This window comes from Salvia hispanica, chromosome 5, assembly GCF_029641045.1.
Source record: "Salvia hispanica isolate PSC_SH4W2 chromosome 5, Shi_PSC_v1, whole genome shotgun sequence".
NCBI classification, from domain to species: Eukaryota; Viridiplantae; Streptophyta; class Magnoliopsida; order Lamiales; family Lamiaceae; genus Salvia; species Salvia hispanica.
The window spans coordinates 41,488,359-41,502,096 of record NC_142696.1 but is presented as its reverse complement, the minus strand read 5'-3'; the positions used below and the strand labels follow the sequence as shown (position 1 = coordinate 41,502,096).

The following is a 13,738-nucleotide window of genomic DNA, read 5'->3' as shown; positions in this document are numbered from 1 at the left end:
GTTTGAGTTGTTCATCCACTCATTATATAGACCTTTTGAACTACAATGGTGGGGTGGGCAGGTGGGAGGGGGGGGGGGGGGGGGGGTAGGGGGGGGTTATAAGCCTTAAACTTTATTAGGGGATCCAATTCATTTGGAGTTATAAACCAAAACATTGGTTACATATATTGTGTTTAGTATATGTGATAAAAACAAAATAGAGTACTCCTACGACGAAATAAAGTGTGTGAAAAGAGATTGTCTTTTTTTCGCAATGGAAGTAAATTAATTAACATAATATAGCTCAAAATGAGCGGATAAAGTCTATACATTATTCAATTTAAATACTTGAATATTACCATAAGATTTAAGTATATTATTAAAAAATATATGATCATATTTTATTATAGTACTATAGTATATACTATGACATGAAAATTTTTCTTTTACAGTAGTATATCTTACTACTAATATTGCATGTATGTTGTACTATATGTGTAGACTATATTGGAAAATACATGTACTACTAAACCAATAAACCTTTAATTTTGTGATGGAAATCAAGTCTATCTTGTAGTAAAATTGCAATTCTTTTTATAAATATTATGGGTTGCAAATTTTACGGTATTGCTATTATACTGTCATTATATTTTTCTCTTAATATTTCAGTGTGTATTTTAAAAAAAATCGCGTTCTTATCATCTTATGCATTAACATGTAAAATAAAAGTAAATTATAGGAATATATACATAATTTGAGTTCACACAAATAAAAGCGATTGGCAGGCATCTAAATTCCCTCATTGTGTGGCAGAAGGGGGTTTGAATGAAAAATTGATATACACTATTTTAATTATTATCAACTCATTACATTATACTACTGCTATAGTTGTTTTCGAAAGATTAATGAGTACTGTTTGATTACGAATAATTAAACCTAGTATAGTATGGACGCGCCTGCCATTGCTGTCGAAGGATGCCAGAAAAGTCGACTGAGTTCGAGAAACCACTCCTGCATTGACACGTGTGAGATGGCGACGTGGAATTATTAGCTTTCCGTTTTACTATGCGATCCTTCAATTTTTTTGTAATTATCCCCTCCGCCCCAAATAGACAATACGATTGTATAGACTCTTTTAAACATAATGTTAAAAGAAATTAGTAAAATACAAGTTTCATTTTTTTTTAATTTTATAAATAAAATTATGAATTAACAGATATGAGACCTACTTTATTTATAATAAAAATTACACAAAACTTTTACCACGGGACTAACTAAAATACTAAAAAGCTACTCGTATTGTGAGAAGATGGATTACTATATTCTATTCATAAATCTTCAAATATCAATAATACATAGTTATGCAAATTACAAACTGACAAATAGAACCACAGAACAAACAAGCGGAATGCATGGATAATTATTAATTACATCCAATTAGTAACGCCAATCAAACCAGTCCATCACATTGTAGGCTACTTTTTCTAGAGTTATGAGTTAATCACACTAATTTTTTTTCATCGGGCTCATATATAGTCTTCAAACTCTTCATTATCTATTAAAAATACAATATTAAAAAGGTGTCAAAAAAAATAGTACAATATTAAAATATACTCCACTATCTCTGTCGCATTCTAATTCGGGGACGAATCTAGTAAGATGGTAGGAGGGGCATTTGCCCCATCTCAATTTTTTTTCCCCATAGATATATTATCTGTTTTAAAATTTATTTCTTTTAATTTTTCCCTAAATGCCCCTTTTTCAAATTCTTAAAAAAAAATTCATAGATAAATTTGCCCCCTTCACTACAAATTCCTGTCTCCGCCCCTGATTCTAAATAAAATATTTTTTAATTATTTGGTATAAAAAACTATGAATGAAATATTTTTTAATTATTTGACATAAAAAACTATGAAGGTTGTTTTGTGAATTAAACAGAGTGTGGATAAAAATAAACAAATAAAGTGATGTTCATTTTAGAAAATGTGTCCGTTAGAGTATGTCATCACAAAAAAAAATTGTGTCACTTTGAGTTAGCGTAATATAGTTTGATAATTTATAATTATATAACAAAAATAAAATATTGCCACCAGAATATCCATGCAACCAATTTTGTGTGCAGATAAAAGCTTGAACCATATAGTACTCCATATATGAATTACTATTATTTGTGCATAAGCTATAGTAACTAAGTAATATTATCAACTTTCATTGTTATTCAATAATTAATTAATAATATTGTCTCTTATCTCGTTTCAAAATCATAATACTATTAACTATGTTAAAATATGCAAATGATTGACCCATGGGCATATATATAACTTACATCGTTTCAATTTCTTAGTTCAATAATAATATTATCCAGAGCAATAATATTTACCATAATATATATTAGTAATAAATATTTAGTGAAGTCATAATAGTAAAAAAAACTAGTAATACATGATTTTGAAGAGGACTCAAAACGATCTTTTATTTAATCCAAAATCATAGTTAGCCACTTAGCCATAATTTAGTCTAATAGAATCACTCAAAAAATTATTACTAGTACCGATTTTGTTCGTCTTTATATTATTAATTTAGAAATTATTTCATTTACTTCAATAGCTCATTTCCGATACAAAAGTGCTTTTACTATAAAAAAGAAGAAGAAGAAAGGAAAGTGAAATTTCGTGAAAGAACACCATTTACTACTATAGATCTTGAATGTTATTTTAAAACATCATATATTAATTTTATGCGATTATAAAATTAGCACATTCCTAAACCTAATTGTTGGTTAGAGCCGAAATAATCATTGCAGAGAGAATCCGTGTAACATGCACATATATCATCTGCACTCTTATTTAGAATAATATAGCAGAGTCAACTAATTTGCACAAACAACCAATATTTTGTAACTAGGGGAATCAAATTAAGAATACTTTGACTAATTTTGTTTATGAAACCACGATTCCACCACTACTATTTTTTTATTTATTTCACACATAGCTTGAATATTTTCTCCAAATCATGATATATACTAGTCGGTTGTGTTTCAAATCATTATGTACAGATTATAATGTTCATATTTGGCTTGTTACTTCACGCAATTAACAAAAATAATTGTTTGCAGCTATAATGATTGGGTGATCTAATTAATTGTTTCTTAATTTATTTGTTATATAGGAGTATAATATAATATTGGAGGATTTTCATCGGGTGACTAGGTCATTACGAGACGCCTAATATCATCCTGATTCCTGCATGTGAATAAAATAAATAAAAAGAAGTGAGATCTGTGAATTATTGCAACAAAATAGAATCCCAAGACTTTGGTAAAGCTCACATATAGAAAAATAAGATTGTGTATTACTTTAAACTTTGTAATCTTGTCTACATAAAGAGAAAGACATGTCCATGTGCATCACTTGCAAATTAACAGAAAACAAACCACATGCCAATCTATTTCTCAACTTTGCACCTGAAATGTATTGTAGTATATACATAGTTTGGTCAATATGATACACTATATATGTTTTCTAGTCTTTAGTATATAGAACTATACTACAATATGTGATCCACGTCGAAAAAGTATTATGGTGACTTTTGATACGAATATGAAACAATTTGATTTATTTTGTATCTTTTTTCGATTATACCAAAAATCTCATACCACCGACGTGGTAAGGAAGGGTCCAAAACAAGAAGCAAAACAAATGAAACGACAACAAAAACACCAACAAACCTCATGCATGGCTAACAAAACACATAAGGTTCATAAGCTTACAACTAGACTAATCAATGCATACCGAAGAAAATAGATAGCTCGCATCCCAAGAGAAGAGTCGAGAGACGGTTGAGGAGGTAGGGCTGGGGAAAAATACCAAAAAAATGATATATCGCTCGTATCGTATTGAAAAATATCGAAAAATTATCGAATTTTCGATATATCGTAATTTTCGATACGATACGATATCGTATCGTAAGTTTTCGACACGATAACGATATGAATTTCCTTATATCGCGATATATCGTTTTATATCGAAAATACGATATATATCGAAATTTTCGATATATATCGAAATTTTCGATATATATCGAAATTTTCGATATATATCGATATTTAACGATATATCGAATTTCGGTACGATATATCGAAATATCGATACGATAACGATATGAAATTTTTTTATATCGAAAGTTCGATATATCGAACTTTCGATACGATAACGATATGAAATTCTTTCATATCGATATTTTCGATACGGTACACGATACAACGTTTTCGATACGATATATCGTATCGACCCACCCCTATGAGGAGGCACTAAACACCAGCCAAAAATCAGATGAACAACGAGCAGATAATGAAAGCAGAGCAAGAAGAATAAGAAGAAAGACATCAGCAGCTCAGCGTCAACCAAGAACAGAGTCGGTGGGAGATGGGATCAACTTGCTCCTCGTACTTATTGCACTCCTTAATTATGGCTAAACTTGGTTTCAACCCTCTTCTCTAAAATTATTTTTGGATAGTAGATAAGCGTGGGTATCATGCCATCCTCGAACCCAAGTACCAAGAGTCAAAGCTCAAACCATCCCAATTAATTACTCTATATCTAAATGGACCTTCTTGGCGTTAATCTAATTATAAATTCATAATATACATCAATTATCAATCAGTTTTCATTAATTGGTCAATATATTCTGAATGGAGGGAACGAGAAATATTACATTTTGACGCATTGCATTTCCATGCAAATTAACGTAATATAGTAGTGAAATTTTGTTTAACAATAGATGACAAAAAAAATTAACCACTAAAAAGTTATGTTAAATAATTTATGGACGTTGAATAAGGGCCATATTCCATCCGATATAGGGAAGTGTGTCATGTTAAATAAATATACTTTTAATACTTAATAAAATTAATTAAAACATGCATGTTAATTGGCGTGTGTTTAGCACTATTAAAGTCCCTACATCTAGATCCAATTTATAAATGAAAAATCTTCGCAAAGTGTCGTTTTGGAATAGCTAAGGGGTCATTTTACAATTATAACATTTCAATTTTATATTTAAAATTGAGTAGACCAAGTAGAACTAGTTGTTGGTTGGGGGTTAAAATTCAAAGTCAGGCCACGCGCGTGGGACTCGGTGCAACGGATGCTTTTGAAAACGTTTTTATTAATTTTATTGGGACCGTGGCTACGTCGTGTTTGCCACTCATTTCTTTATTTCTAGTATCTTGATTTTTATGTTTTTCTTCTTTTTTTGGCATTTATTCCAAAATGGATGATTAGAGATTAGAATAATTCCATTGCGCACAGAAAGGCATAGAATATTACCCACTTACGCAACAAATTGTTTACTAAAATTCGTTTGTTTGACAGTGATACAACACTTGGTGGGAAATGTGGTTGATGCTTTTACCTTATAAGTAAACGATAGTATTTGATTAGGTGTGTTAAGTTGTTATATGCGGATTGATTATATCAATTGGTGAAAGTATGGTTATTTAATCTAATAATAAATTAAAATATAAATTCATTCTTATATAGTGGAGTATTATGTTGGGTTTATTTTTTAAAACAAAAAACTTGTGATTATTCGCTACTTTTCTTCCTTTTGGGATTAAATACAAAATACGTTATGTATATCGGTATAGTACGTACAGAATAAACAAACATTATCTAATATTGATACGAATACATGAATTTATAGAGTTAAAGTGGTCACGAAGTAGAATATATATTTTCTGATTGTAGAAAATGAAGTTGCTATGATTTGGATCACAAAATGTGATATTATTCGAGATTTGACAAATTTAGAGGTGCTTGCTAGTTTCCCTTATTACTCCATTTCTTCTTGTGGATATGAAATATGAAATTAAAGGACTATACGTATGCTTTTATATCAAGAATATGCTATTTTTGAAACCCTACATATATATTCTGGGATATATAGATAATGATATACAGCTACGAGTCGTGTCTTCCAATTATTCAGAAATTTTAACAGTCTAATAATCATATTAAGGTAATTTAAAACTAATACATATAGTTTGATTGTGACAAAAACTCACTACTTTTGAGCTAGTTCTAAAGTCTCTTAATCTTTTATGATAATCCAGACATCTAATTTTTGCGCATTCTCTAAATTATACATTTGAAAGAAAGGAAAAATGATTAACATTTTAATTCGTTGGTCACATATCCGCGAGAGTATTACAAAGGTTTTGAAATGTCATGTATAAATTTGTTTTATTTAATTATTAGTACAACATTATTGCATAAAATGGGCAAATATTATGACAATATATTTTGTATTTATTTAGTCTCTCGCCTTAAAAGGGGGTTATATTGCTGGCTAATTGAATGATAACGGATAAGTCATTGATTCACATTAAATTGTCACCACATAGTTACATATAGAGACGTCCACGTTAGATGCAATAGGGTTCTTCCAAATCCTTATTATTTTGTTTAATATTTATTACTTCTAAAATACTACTAGGCCATAAATTAGGTCGCTATTAGGTTGACAAAGTTTCATCATGTTATATAAAATATATCGTAAAAAAAGTTCTAGTTTTCGTTTGATCCAATACTATTTATCGACAAGGATAGACATGTGCCTTAATAGTTATTTTGACAAACACATAATGATAGTAACAATTAATTAAACCGTTTCAGCTTTTAGGAGATGACACAGTAAATATGAGAACTGTTTATGGTTTAAATTTATTTCAAATTACAATAAATATGCGTTTTTAATCACTTTTGATTAAGCGATATGTTTGTTATATATTTGTATACAATATTTTTTTAGTTATACTTGAGTAGTTGAGTATGAAATGTCATGGTATTTTTTCTTAAACTAGTTTTTTGTTTGAATCTGATATCTCATTTTATATTCCGACCATATATTCGTCACATATTCAAATATTAATATATACTAGGTTTTATAACTTTTAGTGACAATTTGTGGAAAATTTTAACCAACGCACTACTTCGGTGTCACAGCTGAAATAAAATAGGAGTACGTAACATTTTTTGTAGTATAGTGGAGTATTTGTTTATCGCAAAGTATAAAAACCTTTGAAATTTATAACAGAGACATTTACACAATTATTAAAATTATCTCTAAAGACTTTAACCATTTTGATATGAATCAAATACGTCACATATAAAATCAATTTAAATGACTCAACAACAGCTCATCCGAATCAATTTTAAATTTGCTTGCCCAAAATACCGCAGTGAGTTTAGCCTCTAGCATCACTATAGTGTATACCAATTCACCAAAACTAGTTTCCTATCTTTTTTATTACTATTATTATGAGTTGAATGACAATTATGAGAAAACATCCAAAATCTAAACGTTAGATGAAAGAAAAAGCAATTAATGTTAGCCAATTATTTTCATACTAAGCAAAACATGAAGAGCTTTTCTTAGAGGAAAGGACATCAAAATATATCCTAATTTAATGTTTTTATTCCACTTTGAAATACTTGGAAGGGGTAATAATTGAGTTTGTGACATCAAATGATGGGCTATTTGGCATCAAATTCTTTGTCCACTGTCCTTGCCACTTGGAATTATTAGGATTGACTTGGAAGTCTTCGCTAAATATTTTCTTAGTCTTTATTAATTTCTTGAGAATATAATTAATTAATTCTTCTTTAAAATTAAATTATTGAAGTGTTAAAATGAATTGGAATCGTAGAACTTTTGAGATGCTAGGAGGAAATTGGACATAAGCATATGCTTATCTCTTGGTACACTTTTATTCTTTTTAAGAAAATTTGGACATATGCATATGTTCAAGATAAATTATTTCATTATTGAGATCTATTATGAATCACTATTAGCATATAACTATTCTATGACACATCACATGATTTAATGACTGCTAACGAAGAAATGAGAAAAACTATAGAACTCGTGAAATCGAAGATTTTGTTGAATAATTTATATAATCCATATATATGATTGAATATGTTAGGAAAGTGGTATAAAGCGATCGTGATATCAAACCACAATGTCTATTGGGACCACCACAATGCTAGATCTCTCCAATGTACTTCAAGTCAAAATTGTGTGCACATTTACTCTGTTAAACAGATTTTGTGTTTGGACCTCCAAATTAACATCTTAAATTTTTGTATTTGGGAATTGATGATTTAGAGTAATTCATCGTATAGTCCTACTTATTAATTTTGGTCAAGTGAAGGCTATTGAATTATGAAGCCCAAATTTTGAGAGCCCAATTAAAATAATCCACACATTACACATTAGATGGGCCCATTTTATATATCCCATTGACTTTCATTACCAGTTCGACACCTCAATTTTGTTTTTATTGTTCGGCCAATCCAGATATATAAATGGACGAATTGATTTCAGTATAAAACATTTTTATATTGAAAATCGTTTCATCGTCAACATGGGTGATGAATTTTGCACAAAGTGGGAGTTGACGAAGGTCTCCAGTGGATCGGAGAGGATCACCTACGGCAAATCCTAATCCATCTCCTAATACATACACACATACACGAGTGATGGTGTCAATTATTATTAAGTGTGTAGGTGTTAGAAGATGGATTAGGATTTGCCATAGTAATCCTTACCGCCAGTCGATTGTTCTTGGTCAGCTACTATATATAGCTTTTTCATTGTTGTTTGTGAGGAAGGAGACGGAATATTTTGGGCCTTTGATTTTGGATAAATTGGGACCTTCAAGATTTATTGTTGGGCTCAAGAAATCATCTTCAAATTAGTTAATCCACTCTAATCTTTTAGAATAACATGAATTTTAATGTAAAATCAATAAAGTATGAGAAAAAAATAGAGAAGAAATAATTACAAATATATTAGTAAATAATAAAACTCATATCATTAATAATATTAAAAATTCTAAAATTATAACTAATTTTGATGGATAAATCAAAATTATAAAAGATGAATTATTTTATAAATGGAATGAGTGGATAAGTGGTGGGTCAAGGCCATACTCTCATAGATCATAATATTTCATTTGTTCCCAAAAACTAATTTATTTTTATCATCTTAGTTCGTTCTAAAATATTAATTCACTTTTTTATTTTAAACCTATTGACTACATATTACACTTCAGTTAATTTATTTCTCTTATTTTATTGAATTATATCCCTCAATTCTAGTACTAGCATTTTGCATCCGGAGTCAAACGACGTCGTGCACGATAGAACTAGTCATTACCAGTCTTCACCTCTTCCATTTTCAACAGAAACCCTAGAGCTCGAATTTTCTCCGATCTAATTTTGAAGAGTTACAAATGGCGATGGCTGCTTTGAGACGCGAGGGCAGGCGGATCGCCGCCCCTATCATTTCTCCCCGCCCTATCAATCCCCTCCGCTCGTCTATCGTTCCTTCGGAGTACGATGCGATCTGTTTTGCTTTCACTTTTTCTTCTGAATGTGTTGTTGTTGTTGTCGATGATAATAAATATGCGCGCGCGCGTGTTTGGTTGATTCCGTTTTAGCATCAGTTTCGGCTGTAGCTTCATTTGGATTTGTGCCATTCTTCGCCGTTTCAACCAATGTTAGGGGTATAGGATTTGCTCTTTATCGCGTTATTAAGTGTGAATTTGTGTTAATTTTACTGTTATGTTTGTAAAGCAGAAGACTTGGTGTCAATGCGGCACCTCTTGCAGCTAATGTACAACGTGTTGGTTTTACAAATCACTCAATGCGGCATCTCTTGCAGCTTAATTGCCTCCCTTCATTGTCTCTGATTGCTAGTGTTTTATGAAGCTCATAGTTGTATTAGCTTATTCTCTTGTCATCTCTGGTTGTGTTTGTAGTTATGGGTAGTGGACATATAATTTTTTTCCTGTTTTGACGGGTTACAAAGTTGTGAAATGTGCAGATTTAATGGGGTTCCTGACGTTTTTCCCTTTGGCCTCGTCTATTATGTTGGACCAGTGGCGTGTGTCTAAGATGGAAATCATTCTCTTGATGTTATTATAACCTTGACTGAAGCATATCTTATATTATAAATAATCAGTCACGACTCAAATATATCAAAGCTGTTACTTGTTATCCCGAGAAACATTACATCTAAGGATATTTTTTGAAAATTGTTTAGTTAAAAGCAATAGGTATCATACTTAAAAGTATGGGATATGTTGTTTCTGATTATATATTGAAGGATAATGAGCTACACCATTATGGACTAAGGGCATTGGTGGAAAGTTGAAACCAGGATTTAACTGTTACTGTACTAAAGTTATAAGAAATAGATAGGTTCAAAGAAAATATTAGTAGCTGGTTACATTGATTAGATAAATACTACTCCTATAACAATTTTGGACCTATGGGCCTCATGCGAGTCATGTGATTGAACTTGCAGTGAATACTTTATAAAGAACATGTTACTCTTAAGTTGACACATAGAAGAATTGTTACTGTATATACGACCCCTCGTATGTTATTTATGGGTTATCAAGATTTTCACTTTGTTTGCATTTTAAAAGTTGCATATAATATTCATAATCAATTTTCACATCTTTACTTCTAACTGAATATGCAAATTTCATGCCAACAGGGATCAATCTTTCTTGGGAGTTCGATTTGTGTCAACTCAAATTGGTATGATGACTCTTGAACCACTGATGATATCATCAGTCAGTTACCAAATTATTATGACTCTTTTGTTTGACTGAACTATTGTGATGGAAAACCCACATATCTACAGTCCGCAATCGTATGAAGAGTGTCAAAAATATTCAAAAAATCACAAAGGCTATGAAGATGGTTGCAGCTTCAAAGCTCCGAGCTATTCAGTCAAAAACTGAAAACTCACGTGGTCTGTGGCAACCATTCACTGCTCTTCTTGGTGACCTTCCAAGTAAGTTTGTGTATAAATATTTTGGTCTCTCATTGGGTTCAGTGTATTATGCTGTCTACAAAATATACTCTGCATATTACAATGGCCTTGTTTAACTTAAACTCGGTGGTGGCTTCTGCACATGAATTTGTCATTAGGGGAAACTAGGAAAATATGATATTTTAAAAAATCTGTGAAGTGTGTGGGTGAATATTAATATGATTAATTCAGATCATCATATGTTTTATATGTTTTGATAGCAATTGGATTCATCTCAAGACCATCGCATTATCGTTTTTCTCACGGCTTACCTATGACATTGAGCTAAAACCTTCCTTAGCCATCCTAAAAAAATATGTTTCCATTCATTAGATGTCATTAAGATTACTTCCATCAGATTTTATCATTTACTCATCTGGAGTTAGGATCCGTTCCTGCCAAGCCCTTATATTTTATTTAAGTTAAGACTTATTAATTCACATCATTTGCATGATGTGTTTTGGTTTTACAATAAGCTCATCAAGAAAACTCTCAAAAGTAGCGTTGGTGCGGATGACAAAGAGTTTGTAAAATCATTAACTGTTGTGATCACCATTTGTTTTTGTCTCAAATATATCCTCTATTTATCTGTATATAACAATGCCCTTGTCAAAATACAGTTTTTTGGCCTGATATTTCCTGCATAGATTAACTCACCTGGCTGCTAGCATGCTCCTATCGAGTGCTTAATGCTTATCTTACATCCTTTGATCATAAAAGAAAAGACCACAATACTGTTTTTGTTTCTATAAATGGTATGCTCAAATCTCTATAGAAATTGTTATGCCTTTATCTCCTCTGCTGGTAAACCCTTAAATATCTCCTACAAATAAATTCTAACTTGTGCCTATTTCCTTAAAGACAAGATCTCATTCTGTATTCTGCTTGTCCACGTGTTTGGATGCATTAGGTGTTGATGTGAAGAAGACTGTTGTTGTTACAATTTCCTCCGATAAAGGTCTGTGTGGTGGTATCAATTCTACTTCAGTGAAAGTTAGCAGGGGCCTCAAGAAGTTAAATTTTGGTATCTTCTGTCTCTCCTTCCCTTCCTTCTTCCCGATTCTTATAGAGAAAAAAAATCTATTAACCATAAGTTTTGTGGTTTAGGTCCTGACAAGGAATGCAAGTATGTTATTGTGGGTGAGAAAGCCAAGGCCCAACTTGTTCGAGACTCCAAGAATGATATTGAGCTAGCCCTAACCGAGTTGCAGAAGAATCCTCTGAACTATACTCAGGTTGTCTTTTTTCCGTGCTTTTTTTTGTTTTACCCCCCTGTAGATGCCTCTCTATCATATCAATCTTCCAGATTAGAGACTTCCAATTAATCTAATGCTGGAATCTGGTTCATGTTTTCTCCCCACTTCTTGTTTTCTAATACTACTGGTCTGTACAGGTTGCTGTACTTGCTGATGACATCTTAAAGAATGTAGAATATGATGCACTAAGGATTGTGTACAATAAGTTCCAATCAGTGGTCTCGTTTATTCCATCAGTATCCACTATTTTATCTCCTGAGGTAAGTTATTGCATCGACTGAAGTCACCGAATTTTATGATAACTCATTTCGTGAAAGTGTATACATGCTGCATGCTAATTCCTTCCAATGATGATATAGATTGTTGAGAGAGAATCTGAAGCTGGGGGTCAACTTGGGTTATTGGATTCTTATGAAGTTGAAGGTGCTGAAACAAAGTCAGAAGTGCTTCAGAATCTGACAGAGTTCCAATTCTCATGTGTATGTTGTTAGATATGGGTTCGATAAATAAGACTAGGACTGATTTCTACTTTCGACCCGATATTAAAACTCTTAATGTCCTTCAGGTTATGTTCAATGCTGTCTTAGAAAATGCTTGCAGTGAGCAGGGAGCTAGAATGTCTGCAATGGACAGCTCAAGTAGAAATGCTGGAGAGATGCTTGACCGCCTCACCCTCACTTATAACAGGTTTCATGCCTATCTCATTGCATTATTATAACTACAAAGTCCAAGAGGGTGTTTGCTGACTTGTTTATTCATGCACCAAAACGATGCTAGCCAAACTTTCCGTTTCAGTCATTCTATTGTTAAAAAGTAATCAAATCTTTGCCGACCAATCTAATTGCTCCTTTTTGTCTACAACCAGAACTCGTCAAGCGACTATCACTACAGAATTGATAGAGATTATATCTGGAGCATCAGCATTGGAGGGATAATTGCTTCTCTAGTGAGACGTTGACGAAATAATATTTCTTGTTTGGCACTTTTGGCGATACCTCCGCGATACCTCCATTTGAGGTTTTTCGGGTACTTAAATAACCCCCTGGCTACCTTCATGCAAGGGATACTGGTTTGTGCTTGACAGTGAGATCTATTTGTAATCTAATGGTCTTGAAAAGTGTTACTGAATTTCGACGATCTCCGCTGAGTACCAGTTAAATTTTATGGAACGAGCTCTTATTTCTTTCAATGATGATTTGAATTTGTTCTTGTTGTGAAGCTATATGGCTTGTTTTCGACCATCCGTAGTCTATGTAGTTGTGTGTGTGAGTGGTTTATAGGGAACCTTTTTCCCTTTTCCATTCGACTTGGCTCATTTCTTTTTTGATACGGTTATTATTTTAGTATAGTGATCGTGTGTTTAGTGTAAGTGATCTAAATCAGGTACGCTGCACAATTTTGGAGATCATCAAATTGGAATCACTATAGATTTTATTATTGGGCTTAGCAAAGCATCTTCAAGAATAATTTCATCTATTACCCATTTTTTTTATCAGACTTGCAAACCGATAATTTGTTAAAACTCGTGTACAATACGATATATCCATGTACTACTATAATATATTATAACATTTATTACAACTCGTGATACAATCCGGTATGCACTATTAGAA

The 13,738-nt window shown here is 31.9% G+C and overlaps 1 protein-coding gene across 1 annotated transcript; it reads left to right on the top strand.

Annotated features, from left to right (window-relative positions):
* Nucleotides 1–9,156: 9,156 nt before the first annotated feature.
* Nucleotides 9,157–13,314, top strand: LOC125190320 (ATP synthase subunit gamma, mitochondrial-like). The gene is made up of 9 exons (XM_048087591.2): nucleotides 9,157–9,378; nucleotides 10,549–10,592; nucleotides 10,699–10,851; nucleotides 11,780–11,893; nucleotides 11,977–12,104; nucleotides 12,263–12,385; nucleotides 12,485–12,604; nucleotides 12,691–12,812; nucleotides 12,991–13,314. The coding sequence occupies exons 1-9, from the start codon at nucleotides 9,278–9,280 to the stop codon at nucleotides 13,058–13,060; spliced, it is 975 nt and encodes a 324-aa protein (XP_047943548.1). The 5' UTR covers nucleotides 9,157–9,277; the 3' UTR covers nucleotides 13,061–13,314.
* Nucleotides 13,315–13,738: the final 424 nt, after the last annotated feature.